The sequence below is a fragment of the Salmo trutta genome, chromosome 1 (genome assembly GCF_901001165.1).
Source record: "Salmo trutta chromosome 1, fSalTru1.1, whole genome shotgun sequence".
NCBI classification, from domain to species: Eukaryota; Metazoa; Chordata; class Actinopteri; order Salmoniformes; family Salmonidae; genus Salmo; species Salmo trutta.
The window spans coordinates 31,645,945-31,661,687 of NC_042957.1; the positions used below are offsets into that span (position 1 = coordinate 31,645,945).

Here is a 15,743-nt window from a genome sequence, read left to right on the forward strand (position 1 = left end):
TAGAACAGTAAACAAGTAGCCTATTTATGCGTCATAGGCCTACCCGTTGTCAACAAAAAAAATGTGCACCGCTTACAACACTTTAACCAATCACAATGCTTGTTTTGACCAACCCTTTATAGAAACTACTATTACCACTACCATTACTACTACTACCACACCTACTACTACTACTACTACACAACACCAGTCAGAAGGGAACATTAGGGCATACTATACTGAACAAAAATATAAACACAACATACAACAACTTCAAAGATTTGACTTAGTTACAGTTCATATAAGGAAATCAGTCAATTTTAATAAATTGATTAGGCCCTAATCTATGGATTTCACATGACTGGGAATACAGATATGCATCTGTTGGTCACAGATATCTTTAAAAAAAAGGTAGGGCCGTGGATCAGAAAACCAATGACTGTGTGAAGTTGCTGGATATTGCCGGGAACTAGAAAACACTGTCACACGTCGACCCAGAGCATCCCAAACATGGTCAATGGGTGACATGTCTGGTGAGTATGCAGGCCATGGAAGAACTGGGACATTTTCAGAATCCCAAACAGATATAATATTTGACTAAAACATGATAATGTATATAGTCACATTTGTATATAATCAAGTGTCTCTCTATTATGCGTGGGAATAACTGGGAAAAGATGTCCAAAATTAAAATGACTTCCTGGTGTTTTTACAGAGAGAATGATCATAACCTACTCTACAGTATCTCAGATGAGCACTACATTTAAACGAATGATTACGGTTTTATAACCATTTTTGATTGGATTATTTTCATTCAAAAAGGGATTTAAAAAATTCGAAATAATATGCTTATACCACAGTAAATTGTAGCAAAAAACGATCAATAACCTGTTATTATCTGTAACTGTAGTAGTAGATTGTTGTGTTAGGGGTAGGAGGTAGGTTACTGGCTGTGAGAGGGACCTCTTTACACAGTGTAAATAATTAAGGAATGTTACCTCAAATATATCCAGGTCCACCAAAACAAGGACATGCCCAGCACCACACGAAGATGAAAAACCCTGTCCTCTCCTGCTTGAGAATATCACTTCTATATAAATTAATTCACATATACTGTCTATCTTTAGAGTATGTGTGTAGTGTAAACATGTTCATCTAAAATGTGTCAGTATAGTGTGGTTTCAAATACGTTTTAACTGAAAGCTACAAGGTTTGAGAATAAAGCACAGATGAATCCAATATGAATGTGCTTGTGTTAGCCAATAGATCTACAGACTGGGGGATAAACAAGTGGGCCGGACTTGGAGGTCTACGAGCATACCAGAAGTTATGAAGTTAAATATTTCTCCTTTGGATCAGTAAGCCACAGAAAGGTGTGCTTGAAGGAGACAGAGGGGTGCTTTGTGCCTCTCCACCAGGTCAGCTCCCTCGATCTCTCTCTTTCCCATTCCCCCTCCTTCTCTCTTGGTCGCTATCCCTCCTTCCCACTCTTTCGTTCTCAAGCTCCCAGAGTTCACCCAAACCTGGGTACTTAAAAGATGCTATCTCCGCTCTACTCTTTGCTCCTGGTCATTCTAGCTCAACAGGTAAGAGCTGCGACTTTCCTTTTTCTCTTAACAATAGTGATGAGTTGTGTCTCTGCGGTCTCTGATAGGACCAGGCTTGATGTGATACTCAACACCTGCTTTCTAGGGAGAACCAGGAAAAGGTGTTGACAACAAACCATAGAGAAAGGTGGTAGGGTTGATCTCAAAGTAAGGCATCAGTTGAACAGATGTTATTCACACCTTACAATATGGGGAACTTACGTTACTTTCTAGGTTAATGTTATCTGAGTGAAAGTGTTTTCTTGGCCTTATTTTATATTTACAACTTGATTCAAGGTTTTGTTTTGAATGAGTGGCTAATTCTACAGTGGCAGGGAATTACTACTGAGGCTTGCTGAGTGAGGTAACGTCACAGTAAAGTCGCAGTCAAAAGGGTTCCCTTTACGTCACTTTTTAAAAGACGTTCCTGGCAAAAGAGGGCAAGAGGTATGAGGTTCGCTGTGCTTTTGAAATGAGCGCATTCTGTAAACCTGGTAGAAAGGATTCCAATTTTTGGCAAAACCAATCAATCAAATGTATTTTATAAAGCCCGTTTTACAACAACAGTTGTCACAAATTGCTATACAGATACCCAGCCTAAAACCCCAAAGAGTAAGCAATGCAGATGAAGCACAGAGGCTACGAAAAACTCCTTAGAAAGGCTGGAACCTAGGAAGAAACCTAGAGAGGAACCAGCCTCCGAGGGGTGTCCAGTCCTCTTCTGGCTGGGCCGGGTAAAATTATAAGAGTACGGCCATTTAGTAGAGAAAAGAGTAGAGAAAAGAGTTGAGATTGTAATCGGGGGTTGGGGAAATATTTTTGGTTTACAACGGTTTTCCAGGATTGCAAAAACGGGGTACTTTGCCCTTGTCCATATCTCCGTTTTTATTGTCATAAAGAGCATGTCTAAGATCACATGGGACACCAGAAAGGACAGGAAAGTTTTGAGGTCACACAGTACACCAGATAGGACAGACAGACCCTTGCCCCCCACACTCACTTTGCCAAAGCACAGCCCCCACACCACCAAAGGGAAATCAACAGACCACTAACTTACTACCCTGAGACAAAACAGAGTAAAGCCCACAAAGATCTCCTTTACTGTACGAGCCCCAGGGGGGTACAAAACCGGACAGAAAGATCACGTCAGTGGCTCAAGTTGAGTATAGCAAAAAAAGCCTGGCATGTCGTGATGCGCCCTAGGGATGGCATGGGAGCCCCCCGTAATAGGGTCAGAGGCAGAGAATCCACGTGGCGAGGGGAGAGCCGGCTAGGCAAAAACAGCAAGGGTGGTTCGTCCCTCCAGTGCCTTGCCGTTCACTTTCGCACCCCTGGGACTGACTACACTCAATCGTAGGACCTACAGAAGAGTTGAGTCTTCAGTAAGGACTTAAAGGTTGAGAGACCGAGTCTGCGTCTCTCACATGGATCGGCAGACCATTCCATAAAAATGGAGCTCTATAGGAGAAATCCCCACCTCCACCTGTTTGCTTAGAAATTCTGGGACAATAAGGGGCCTGCGTCTTGTGACCATGGCATATGTGTAGATATGTATGGCAGGACCAAATCAGAGAGATGGTAGGAGCAAGTCCATGCAATGCTTTGTAGGTTAACAGTAAAACCTTGAAATCAGCCCTAGACTTAACAGCAAGTCAGTTGATAATGATAATCTGAAGTACCAAAAAAGGCCAATATGTCATCTGATAAAATTCCATACATTCCTTGAAAGTTACCAAAATTCCAGTAGGTTTACTGGTAAATTTAGAAAGTTTCCAATAATATATCATCCATTTGCAGTCCTAATCATAATCAATGGGCATTCCATTGACTCGCTCCCTTCTTCCATAGAGTTGTACCTTTTTATATAATACATTTTAAATCTGTGCTATAGAATTTCCATATGTTGGAACAGAAATGAATTGCTCCCAGTTAAACTGACCTAAATACTGCGACTTACTGCTAATGTACAAAGGAGCTACTTGTTTACGTCTGAGGGCGGAAGAGATTTTTTCGAGGGCTCTATGTCGACATAAACATGGCTATTTCTAGATTAATAAGAAGTCATTGCTGATTCTGGAATGAAAAAGACAAAGATTGTAAAGCAATTTACACATCAGGCATGTATGATATGTTGTGTGTATCAAAATGGCAATCTGAATTCTATCACTATTAATACTGATATAATTTATAGATTTTTTTTGCCTAAAATCGATTTTTATAATTCATTAATGGAATTTGTTGATACTTTTGTAAGAACACCACGTTACTAGTCCTGCATTGTTTTGGTGTTCTTATCTTTTTATCCTTGTTCGTAGCCTCTTGACTGTTGTGAATGTTCTACATTAGGTGACTTCTTGGTGAACTTTAAACTTTACCAAGAATTTACCAAAGGCAAAACTATATGAAGTCACATAAGGCAACACAATCGCAGGCTTTGTTACCTATTGGGTAACGATTAACTTTGACTACATATCCATAACACATTTACAGTATTACACGTCTATAAGCATTTCATTAACATTTTATAACAGGTCCCATTATTAAAGGTTAATAAAGTACATCCATAGCATATCTATAGCAGATTCATGTCATGCTATGCAATAACTAATATTTAATATCTTAATACAGTAGATGCATCATTACAATGAAAGTGTAGTGTCATCATTATGGCAGTTGTTTTTATATTCTATAAAAGGGTGCTTCTGTATACCAATGTTAGTCAATACGCCAAAATGTATACACGGGTTGGCTGACATCACGAAAATGACGCGTGCGCATCGATGGTACCGGATGCCGTGCGTTGTTATGATTCTGAACGGTCAGATAGCTAGCAACAATGACAAGAATCGTAGGTGGCTTATTTCAGCTAGTTTTATGTAGTTCGTGATACGTCTTGTTTTGAGGTGTTTTGGCTGATTTCATGTCAATGCTAACATGGCTAAAATTCGCTAGCTAGCGAACAAACAACTGTGACGATGTATTTGAGAGACAACAAGTGCTCATCGTGCAAATGTACTTATGTTTTCAAGAAATATTTGGAGACTAAATATAGTTTACATGTTGTCAACAATAAGCCAACCCTGCCTGTTTTGCCCAATAGTGGCGCACAAGTCGGTTTTGTTGCTAAACAACCTACCCACCTATAGCCCCGTGACTTACCTTCTTCTCACGGAGGTCAATGGTGCATTATGATCCCCACAGGGTTGAATCGTCGGTAAAAAAAAATGTACGATCAATTCGTGTAGTTGAGGGTCATAATATAACTCATTAGAATTATTTTCAATCACTTTGGCATTTTTTTCAGATGGAAGTGGAATATTTTAAAAACTCTTAAGTACACAACTGATAAGACTTGTAATGCCCCCAATCTTATGTTCAGAACCTTCGATTGTGCATTCACCCATGAGTCATTCATGCAAAATCTACGTTTTCCGTGAAATACCACGAGAACATTTAGTTTAGTCACCAATGCATCAAATAATGAAAGGCTCACCATTTAAGTCATTTAAACTACCATTGAATCCAATAGCAAAAAATACAAGATACACATTTCAAAACTGTTCTTTTTGAAGTGCTGAATATAAACAATAGTAGATGGTATCATTTTCCATACAGTATTTCACGATTACTTGACATTTTTTAAATAATTTGTATGCAATGGCAGGTTGTGAGCATGTTGAGAAATATGTATGTCTTACAGTTTCATTGTCTTTTTACAGTACATACATAGGACAAATCGTCAGAAATATGGGTTTTGTATGCCATTTCTGCCCCATGCAACATTGTACAAGATCACCTTTCTATCAATATTGCCTGTCGGCATACAGTGCATCAATAACATTTATATAATGAATGGAATATATTGTTATATACAACCCAAGTATTTCAGCAGTGCATTGTACACTACACTATAATTCCAAAGGGTAGCACATAGTGACTCTTTCCACTTTGTCCTATTGAAGCAATGGAGAATAATGAAGTAGTATTTACAGCCACATCCATATTTGATTTGGTTTTACATTCCAACATAACTTAATGTCCAATTTATACATTTATAGAATTGTACAGTGTTCAGCAGTTAATAAACTATATACGTTAACTAGGGACTACATCATTTGGTTCAGTAGTTATTCGTTTTGAGTAGTTTGATTAAGTGATAGTCAATTGTATTGTTAACAAATTACAAGAAAATCATATCAAAAGTAAAGTTGATTTGAAAAGCAGATACTTAGATTGAATATGTATCCAAATTGAAAGAGTGATTTGGTGCAGTGAACAAGTGACTTTGTGGATTTGTTTGCTGTACTCAGCAAAAAAATGTGCTTAGTTTTGAAACCATTTTGATGTTTAGATTTTTGCTTAGAGTTGTGAAAATGTACCACGCACTTGTGAAAATTGCACCCAAGTGAAAAAAAACTGTAACAGCCCTCCCCCACATCATAATTAGACCTAAATTGGCCAAACTGGTTTATAACGCACACATGAAGGGTCTATGTATGAATTCTATTCAGTCAAAGTTAAGTCAAATCTATTTTCCCATTCATAATGCATTGATAGCTAAGCACTTCATGGTAATTAATGCCGCGTTCACGCGCTATCAGAGTTAGCCGAAGATCAAATTTCTTTTGAATGACCCTCCAAGTCGGAATTAAAAGTGGGAAACGGAGAAAATGTTGTCACCCGATTTGCTGAGTTGTGACATTTTACCACGGACTTTTTCACATTTTCAACCAAAAAATAACAACAAATAAGTTTGACAATACAACCGTATCAATATGGATAATGTTTCTAGTCTGACCATATTGTTAAGCAAGCTATCTAACTTTATTGTTAGCAACTTTATCAAGCTAGCTAAAATGTTCCGACTTCAAAAGCACTTGAACACAATCATGTCTGACTTACCACCTCCCAGTTTCCTATTTCTCACGAGCATGTGAAGCCAGCATACCTGTGAAGTTTGCCACTCTGATCTATAACACCAACATTATAAGGTCTATGAATTCTATGCAGTCATTGTACTGTCATTGCTATTTTCCGATTTATAAAGCATTTATAAACATGCCTCACTTATTTAAAAAAAGTATACGGACACCACTGATTGTTAAAGGAAATATGAACATTTTATTTACATTTTCCAGATGTAGTAGAGAAAACAATTGCGGAGGACATTGCCGAAGAATCTTACTATTGACATTTTTCAGTTTGACTTTTCTTGAATAGATTCATATTCAAACATTCAAATTCAATTCCCCATTTCAGACTCATAGCAATAACTTAGTGAGTAAAATGTATTAACACAAGGTGTCCCCCCTTACTTAGCTACTAATGTAGCTAGCTAAGCACCTGGCATAATGTAAACACGTTAATCATCAAGCTGTTGCTTTTGTTTTGACTGCAGAGAAGAGGATGAGGTCAGTGACATCACTTCCAGGTGACAGCCTACTGTGCATTCAGAAAGTGACTTTTTCCACATTTTGTTGTTACAGCCTTATTCTAAAAGAGATTCAATTGTTTCCCCTCATTAATCTACACACAATACCCCATAATCACAGAGCAAAAACTGTTTTTTAGAAATGTTTGCAAATTTATACATTTTTTAAAACTGAAATATAACATTTACATAAGTATTCAGACCCTTTACTCAGTACTTTGTTGAAGCAACTTTGGCAGCTATTACAGCCTCAAGTCTTCTTGGGTATGACACTACAAGCTTGGCACACCTATATTTGGGGAGTTTCCCTCATTATTCTATGCAGATCCTCTCAAGCGCTGTCAGGTTGGATGGGGAGTGTCGCTGCACAGCTATTTTCAGGTCTCTCCAGAGATGTTCGATTGGGTTCAAGTCCAGGCTCTGGCTGGGCCACCCAAAGACATTCAGAGACGAAGCCACTCCTGTGTTATCTTGGCTGTGTGCTTAGGGTCGTTGTACTGTTGGAAGGTGAACCGTCACCCCAATCTGAGGGCCTGAGTGCTCTGGAGCAGGTTTTCATCAAGGATCTCTTTGTACTTTCCTCCGTTCATTTATGCCTCGATCCTGACTAGTCTCCCAGGAAAAACATCCCCACAGCATGATGCTTTCACCACCATGCTTCACTGTAGGGATGGTGCCAGGTTTCCTCCAGATGTGACGCTTGGTATTTAGGCCAAAGAGTTCCATCTTCGTTTCATCAGACCAGAGAATCTTGTTTCTCATGGTCTGAGTCCTTTTGGTGCCTTTTGGCAAACTTCAAGCGGGCTGTCATGTGCCTTTTACTGAAGAGTGGCTTTCGTCTGGCCACTCTACCATAAAGGCCTTATTGGTGGAGTGCTGCAGAGATGGTTGTCCTTCTGGAAGGTTCTCCCATCTCCACAGAGGAACTCTGGAGGTCTGTCAGAGTGACCATCGGGTTCTTGGTCACCTCCCTGACCATGGCCCTGCTCCCCAGATTGCTCAGTTTGGCCGGGCAGCCAGCCAGGTCTAGGAAGAGTCTTGCTGGTTTCAAACTTCTTCCACTTAAGAATGATGGAGGTCACTGTGTTCTTGAGGACCTTCAATGCTGCACAAATGTTTTGGTACCCTTCCCCAGATCTGTGCCTTGATACAATCCTGTCTCGGAGCTCTACGGGAATTTCCTTCTAAATCATGGCTTGGTTTTTGCTCTGACATGCACTGCCAACTGTGGGACCTTATATAGACAGGCATGTGCCTTTCCATATCATGTCCAATCAAATTAATTTAACACAGGTGGACTCCAATCAAGTTGTCGAAACATCTCAAGGATGATCAATGGAAACAGGATGCACCTGAGCTCAATTTATTTTGAGTCTGATTGCAAAGGGTCTGAATACTTATGTAAATAAGGTATTTCTGTTCTGGTTTTTTTTAAATACATTTGCTAAAAAATTCTAAAACCCTGTTATCGCTTTATCATTATAGGGTAGTTAATCAATTTTAGAATAAGTCTGAAACCTAACAAAATGTGGAAAAAGTCAAGGGGTCTGAATACTTTCCGAAGGCACTGAGTATACAAAGTAGGACCTAGAGAGAGACCAGGTGAATCCAGGTGAAAGCTATGATCCCTTATTGATGTCAGTTTTTAAATCCACTTCAATCAGTGTAGATGAAGGGGAGGAGACAAGTTAAAAATGGATTTTTAAGCCTTGAGACAATTGAGACATGGACTGTATGTGCGTATTCAGAGGATGAATGGGCAAGACAAAAAATCTGCTTTTTAACGGGGTATGGTAGTAGGTGCCAGGCGCCCCACTTCGTGTCAAGAACTGCAACGCTGCTGGGTTTCCTGTGTGTATCAAGAATGGTCCTTGACACAACTGTGGGAAGCATTGGAGTCAACATATGCCAGCATTCCTGTGGAATGCTTTCGACACATGCCCCAATGAATTGAGTCTGTTCTGAGAGCAAAAAGTGTGTGTGTGTCTAAAGGGGGGCAGTACGTCCAACTGGCCTCACAACCGCAGGCCACGTGTATGGTGTGAGACCGGCAAGTCTTTTGCATGACAATAACCGGCTGACAAAATTACATGACCGTCACAGCCCTAGCTTGGCCTTTAGGCATATCCACTAACACTGGTATGGCAGAAGCACACTACGGTGTCATTGCAATTATGCATCTATTAAGATACCTAAATATGAGCTCTTGCATAGCATGACATGAATGCACTATAGATTAAATCAAATCAAATTTTATTGGTCACATACACATGGTTAGCAGATGTTAATGCGAGTGTAGTGAAATGCTTGTGCTTCTAGTTTCGACTATGCAATAAAATCTAACAAGTAATCTAACAAATTCACAACAACTACCTTATACACACAATGTATACTAATATGCGAATGATATAGTTAATTAATTATTAACATTTAACAATGTGGTTAGGACCTGTTAAAGCAAGTCAATGAAATGCTTATAGACGTGTAATGAATGCATTATGGCTATGTAATCAAAGTAAATCGTTAGCCTGTTAATTCCACCTCCCAAGCAGTGGTCTTTTACCACTGCACCACATGGGGATCCTGAGTGGCGCAGCGGTCTAAGGCACTACATCTCAGGGCTTGAGGCGTCACTACAGACACCCTGGTTCAATTCCAGGCTGTATCACAACCGACCGTGATTGGGAGTCCCATAAGGCGGGGCACAATTGGCCCAGCGTCGTCTGGGTTTGGCCGGTGTAGGCCGTCATTGTAAATAAGAATTTGTTCTTAACTGACTTGCCTAGTTAAATAAAGGTTACATTTAAAAACTCTACAAGAACCCTGTCCTTCCTTCCCTCCAGTCTCTATGCAGGGCTCAGAACCATGGTGGGCAGCTGTCTGGTCCGCGAGGAGGCAAGGCCATGTTGGAGAGGAAACAGTTGTGCCAGTGGCCGTGTAAGTGCAGGGCCAAGCCCCAGTGTGCCCCGGGGGTCAGCTCAGTGCTGGACGGCTGTGGCTGCTGTAAGAGCTGCGCCCGGCAGATAGGAGAGGCCTGCAACGAGAGGGACATCTGCGACCCCCACAAGGGCATGTACTGCGACTTCTCTAATGACCAGCCGCGATATGAGGTCGGAGTCTGCGCTTGTGAGTGAACTTTTCGTTTCATATGTTACCCGTTCGGGCGATTCATAAGTTAAAAGTCAATGTATGACTGAATGTCTCAAGGTCAATAAAAAAAAATTCAGAGGGGGCAGGAGCTGGATTGTGTAATAGGACTCAGCTACTTCAAAGACCTGGCTAGAAACTGTACTACAGCTAAATACTTTAATCTCATGCTACTCACCCAGGATTGGAGATTTGCATAAACCTGTAGTTCCATGGGATTGGTTGACTCATTTACCCATGGTCTCTTTGATCATGAAAAGAACCCAGTAGGTCACACACATATATCAATCAGGCAAACCCCCCAAGGCCAACCACACTAATAGAAACACACTTAGACCAGAAGAATGCTGCAAGCAGTGCACAGGCCAGTCAACCGAGTCGTGTTCAGTTTCCCCATCTCCTTCTCTGTAGACTTGATGGCAGTTGGTTGTGACCTGAATGGGGCCCACTATGAGAACGGCGAGGCCTTCCAGCCCAGCCCGCTGTATAAATGCACGTGCATCGCGGGAGCCATCGGCTGCACCCCGGCCTTCATCCAGAAGCCCGCTGGTCTCCTGGGTCCTGCCCCTCTGAGGAGCAACGCACCCCTGCCAGCTGGCCTCCAGAGCGCCCCTGGTGCCTCCAGAAAACACCAGCAGGACACAACAAACATGGCCGCCATGCCAGGTGTGTGTTTGCAGGGAAAACCAGGGCCAGAACCGCCAGCTTGTCTGCCCTGGAATGCTAATTGCTGTAAAAGCAGGATGGAAAGAGGGAGGCGTTTTGATTACTTTGGCTGGGAAGTGCGGAGGGTGGATGGAGTGTGGCTGACTGACTGTGGTTAGCCACACAGAGGGAGTAGGGTGGATGGTTCCAGTCATGCACAAAGGTCCATAGAGAGCTCTAGTTCACTTTCCATCAAAAGCACCAATGCCTCTTTTAAGGATGCTTCTTTGATATATTTCAGTAAATGTTCGCTTTGCTTGGCTTGATAAACACAAATGTCCTGCTTTCTAGTGAATCTGAAAGGTTAGCCATCACTAGGTCTTGATGTTTTTGATATTGCCAACACACAAATCAAATATGTTTGCAATCACTGACTTCAAACCTTACAAAGATGCAATTGAAACCATCTTGACATCATGGCCCGCCTAAAGATCATTTCTTTCCAACTGGGTTATCCAATTATCTTTAGCAGGCAGAATGACTGAGGACCGAGGGCTCTTGATTCACTCTGAACAGCATGTGCTCTGTAGCAGCATGGCGGCGTACAGGCGGGTTCCTTCATCTATCGATGCCTTTTTAATACTGTAAAACCGAAAGCTTACAGGGATCCTCCTTTAGCCTGGAAGAAGAATTGCCTGATCCAGACCACTCCGTGGAGCCCCTGCTCCAAGACCTGCGGCCTGGGTATCTCAGTCCGGGTCAAAAATGACAACGGCAAGTGTGAGATGAGGAAGGACCGCCGCCTCTGCCTGCTGCGGCCGTGTGAGAAGAGCATCATGAAGTCCATCCAGGTGACTGACCACTGATCAGCCAGGCTCTCTCTGAGAGATGTGTTCTGATGGTAATCGGTGAAATGTTAAATAACTGACTTGTACGCCCACAACACCCAGTGATATTTCTAATTCTGAAAATATGACAATGGTCTTGTAACTACTATATACAGTGCCTTCAGAAAGAATTCACACCCCTTGACCTTTTCCACATTTTGTTGTGTTACAGCCTGCATTTAAAATGGATTAGATTGTCACTGGCCTACACTCAATACCCCACCATATCAAAGTGGTATTATGCTTTTAGAAATGTTTACAAATGAAAAGCTGCAATGTCTTGAGTCAATAAGTATTCAACCATTTTGTTATGGCAAGCCTAAATAAGTTAAGGAGAAAAATGTGCTTAACAAGTCACATAATAAGTTGCATGGACTCACTCTGTGCAATAATAGTATTTAACTTGATTTTTAAATGACTACCTCATCTCTGTACCCCACACATACAATCATCTGTAGGGTCCCTCAGTCGAGCAGTGGCTTTTAGACATAGATTCAACCAGGTTTTTCAATGCCTTGCAAAGTAGGGCACATATTGGTAGATAGGTAAAATAGCAGACATTGAATATCCCTTTTAGCATGGTGAAGTTATAAATTACACTTTGGATGGTGTATCAATATGCCCAGTCACTAAGAATATACCGGCGTCCTTCCTAACTCAGTTGACGGAGGGAAAGAAAACCGCTCAGGGATTTCACCACGAGGCCAACGGTGACTTTAAAACAGTTATAGTTTAATGGCTGTGATAGGAGAAAATTGAGGATGGATCAACAACATTGTAGCTACTCTCTAAATGACAGAGTGAAAAGAAGGAAGCCTGTACAGAATAAATACATTCCAAAACATTCATCCTGTTTGTAATACAGTAATACAAAGTAATACAGAACATTTTTTGAAACTAACTTTGTCCTTATTACAAAGCATTATGTTTGGGGCAAATCCAACACAACACATCACCGAGTACCACTCTTCATATTTTCAAGCATGGTGGTGTCTGTTGTTATGGGTACGTTTTGTTTATCACCGGCAAAGACTAGGGATTTTCGGGGGGGGGGGGGGGGGGGGGGGGGCAAATATACACTGGAGTTGCTTATCAACATGACATGGAGTGGCCTAGATACAGTTTGACTTAAATTGTCTTGAAAATCTATTGCAAGACTTGAAAATGGCTGTCTAGCAATGATCAACAACCACCTTGACAGAGCTTGAAGAAATTAAAAAAGATCATGTGCAAATATTGTACAATCCAGGTGTGTAAATCTCTTAGAGACTCACAGCTGTAATCACTGCCAAAGGTGATTCTAACATGTATTGACTCAAGGGGTTGAATATTTATCTAATCAAGATATATATATTTATATATATTACCAGTCAAAAGTTTAGACACACCTACTCATTCAAGGGTTTTTCTTTATTTTTACTATTCTACATTGTAGAATAATAGTGAAGACATCAAAACTATGAAATAACACATATGGAATCATGTTCAACAAATCAAAATATATTTTAAGTAGCCACCCTTTGCCTTGATGACAGCTTTGCACACTCTTGGCATTCTCTCAACCAGCTTCATGATAAGGTAATCACCTGGAATGCATTTCAATTAACAGGTGTGCCTTGTTAAAAGTTCATTTGTGTCCAAACATTTGACTGGTACTGTATATAAACTCAGCAAAAAAAGAAACGTCCTCTCACTGTCAACTGCGTTTATTTTCAGCAAACTTAACATGTGTAAATATTTGTATGAACATAAGATTCAACAACAGACAAACTGAACAAGTTCCACAGACATGTGATTAACAGAAATGGAAAAATGTGTCCCTGAACAAAGGGAGGGTCAAGGCACCTGCAAGTTCCTGGACATTTCTGGGGGGAATGGCCCTAGCCCTCACCCTCCGATCCAACAGGTCCCAGACGTGCTCAATGGGATTGAGATCCGGGCTCTTCGCTGGCCATGGCAGAACACTGACATTCCTGTCTTGCAGGAAATCATGCTGGAGGGTCATGTCAGGATGAGCCTGCAGGAAGGGTACAACATGAGGATGATGTCTTCCCTGTAACGCACAGCGTTAAGATTGCCTGCAATGACAACAAGCTCAGTCCGATGATGCTGTGACACACCGCCCCAGACCACAATGGACCCTCCACCTCCAAATCGATCCCGCTCCAGAGCACAGGCCTCGGTGTAACACGCATTCCTTCGAAGATAAACGCAAATCCGACCATCACCCCTGGTGAGACAAAACCGCGACTCGTCAGTGAAGAGTCTGACCAGTCCTGTCTGGTCCAGCGACGGTGGGTTTGTGCCCATAGGCGACGTTGTTGCCGGTGATGTCTGGTGAGGACCTGCCTTACAAAAGGCCTACAAGCCCTCAGTCCAGCCTCTCTCAGCCTACTGCGGACAGTCTGAGCACTGATGGAGGGATTGTGCGTTCCTGGTGTAACTCGGGCAGTTGTTGTTGCCATCCTGTACCTGTCCTGCAGGTGTGATGTTCGGATGTACCGATCCTGTGCAGGTGTTGTTACACGTGGGCTGCCCCTGTGAAGGCAATCAGCTGTCCGTCCTGTCTCCCTGTAGCCCTGTCTTAGGCGTCTCACAGTACGGACATTGCAACTTATTGCCCTGGCCACATCTGCAGTCCTCATGCCTCCTTGCAGCATGCCTAAGGCACATTCACACAGATGAGCAGGGACCCTGGGCATCTTTCTTTTGGTGTTTTTCCAGAGTCAGTAGAAAGGCCTCTTTAGTGTCCTAAGTTTTCATAACTGTGACCTTAATTGCCTACCGTCTGTGAGCTGTTAGTGTCTTAATGACCGTTCCACAGGTGCATGTTCATTAATTGTTTATGGTTCATTGAACAAGCATGGGAAACGGTGTTTAAACCCTTTACAATGAGTTTATATCCATTTTGATATAGTATTTTGTGTAGATCTTTAACAAATCAATTTTAATTTCACTTTGTAGCACAAAATGTGGAAAAAGTCAAGAAGTGTCAATTCTTTCTAAAGGCACTGTATGTTCACGAAAGAAGAGCAGAAGAAGTATGATAGATTGATAGGGTTTCTATCATATGACAAGAGAAGATTTAACTATGTCCCTTTTCCCCTCTAGATGCTGAGAGGAAAGACATGTAAGCCCAAGTTCCAGGCTCGGAAAGCAGAAAAGCTGACCCTGTCTGGGTGCGCTAGCACCAAGAGTTTCAAACCCACTTACTGCGGCATCTGCACTGACAAGCGCTGTTGCGTCCCCAACAAATCCAAAATGGTGACCGTCAACTTCAAGTGCAAGGGCGGCTCCAACGTGCGCTGGAAGATGCAGTGGATAACGTCCTGCGTGTGCCAGAGGAAGTGTAATGACCCTGGGGACATGTTTGCAGAGCTACGCTTCCTCTAGCACCTTCTCCAGCATCTATAATCAACCTCAGAGCCATGTCCATGCCCACAGACTAACACAGGCCTGGCCTAACTGCCTCTGGCCCCGTGCTGCCCGAGTCATGGTATTTGTGTGTACAGGGCTGAGCTGGTCAGGGTTCGGTCTGGCCATGAAGTGCTACTAAACAGTGCCTGTGTTCTCTGGCGATGTGCCAATGGGCTGGTATTGAACGTTTAAAACGTGGAACCTCAACTCATGAAGACTGGAGAGAAACAACTTGTTCTGGGTATATTGCTTGACAATTAACATGAAAGGAAATGTAATGTAAGTGATGACAATGTGGGGTTAGACCTCAATTCTAGGGTTTTTAACAGTACCTCATTAAACAATAAGGCTGTGAGTGAGGCCATTAGTGGCAACAGGTGTAGATAGAGCAAACATGATCTGGGTCAATCTTAATGAATCTTTGTAGCGATCCATTGATTATACCCCTTATCAACTCCAAACAGTGTTGTACCAGCTGGATCACAAAACATCTTCCTACCAGTTAATTCTCAACCAAGTTTGCACCACAATACCTCATACAATCTCATGTCCACTCTGATTCACTAGAGATTTAGAATCAAAATCAATAAAATGAATTATTATTTTTTTGTATTTTCCCCTGTGTTGTTAACCTTTTTCAAGGCATACATA

The 15,743-nt window shown here is 41.8% G+C and overlaps 1 protein-coding gene across 1 annotated transcript; it reads left to right on the forward strand.

Moving 5' to 3' along the window:
- Nucleotides 1–1,139: 1,139 nt before the first annotated feature.
- Nucleotides 1,140–15,702, forward strand: ccn6 (cellular communication network factor 6). Its single transcript, XM_029753613.1, has 5 exons — nt 1,140–1,565; nt 9,840–10,122; nt 10,555–10,809; nt 11,446–11,639; nt 14,787–15,702. The coding sequence occupies exons 1-5, from the start codon at nt 1,518–1,520 to the stop codon at nt 15,066–15,068; spliced, it is 1,062 nt and encodes a 353-aa protein (XP_029609473.1). The 5' UTR covers nt 1,140–1,517; the 3' UTR covers nt 15,069–15,702.
- Nucleotides 15,703–15,743: the final 41 nt, after the last annotated feature.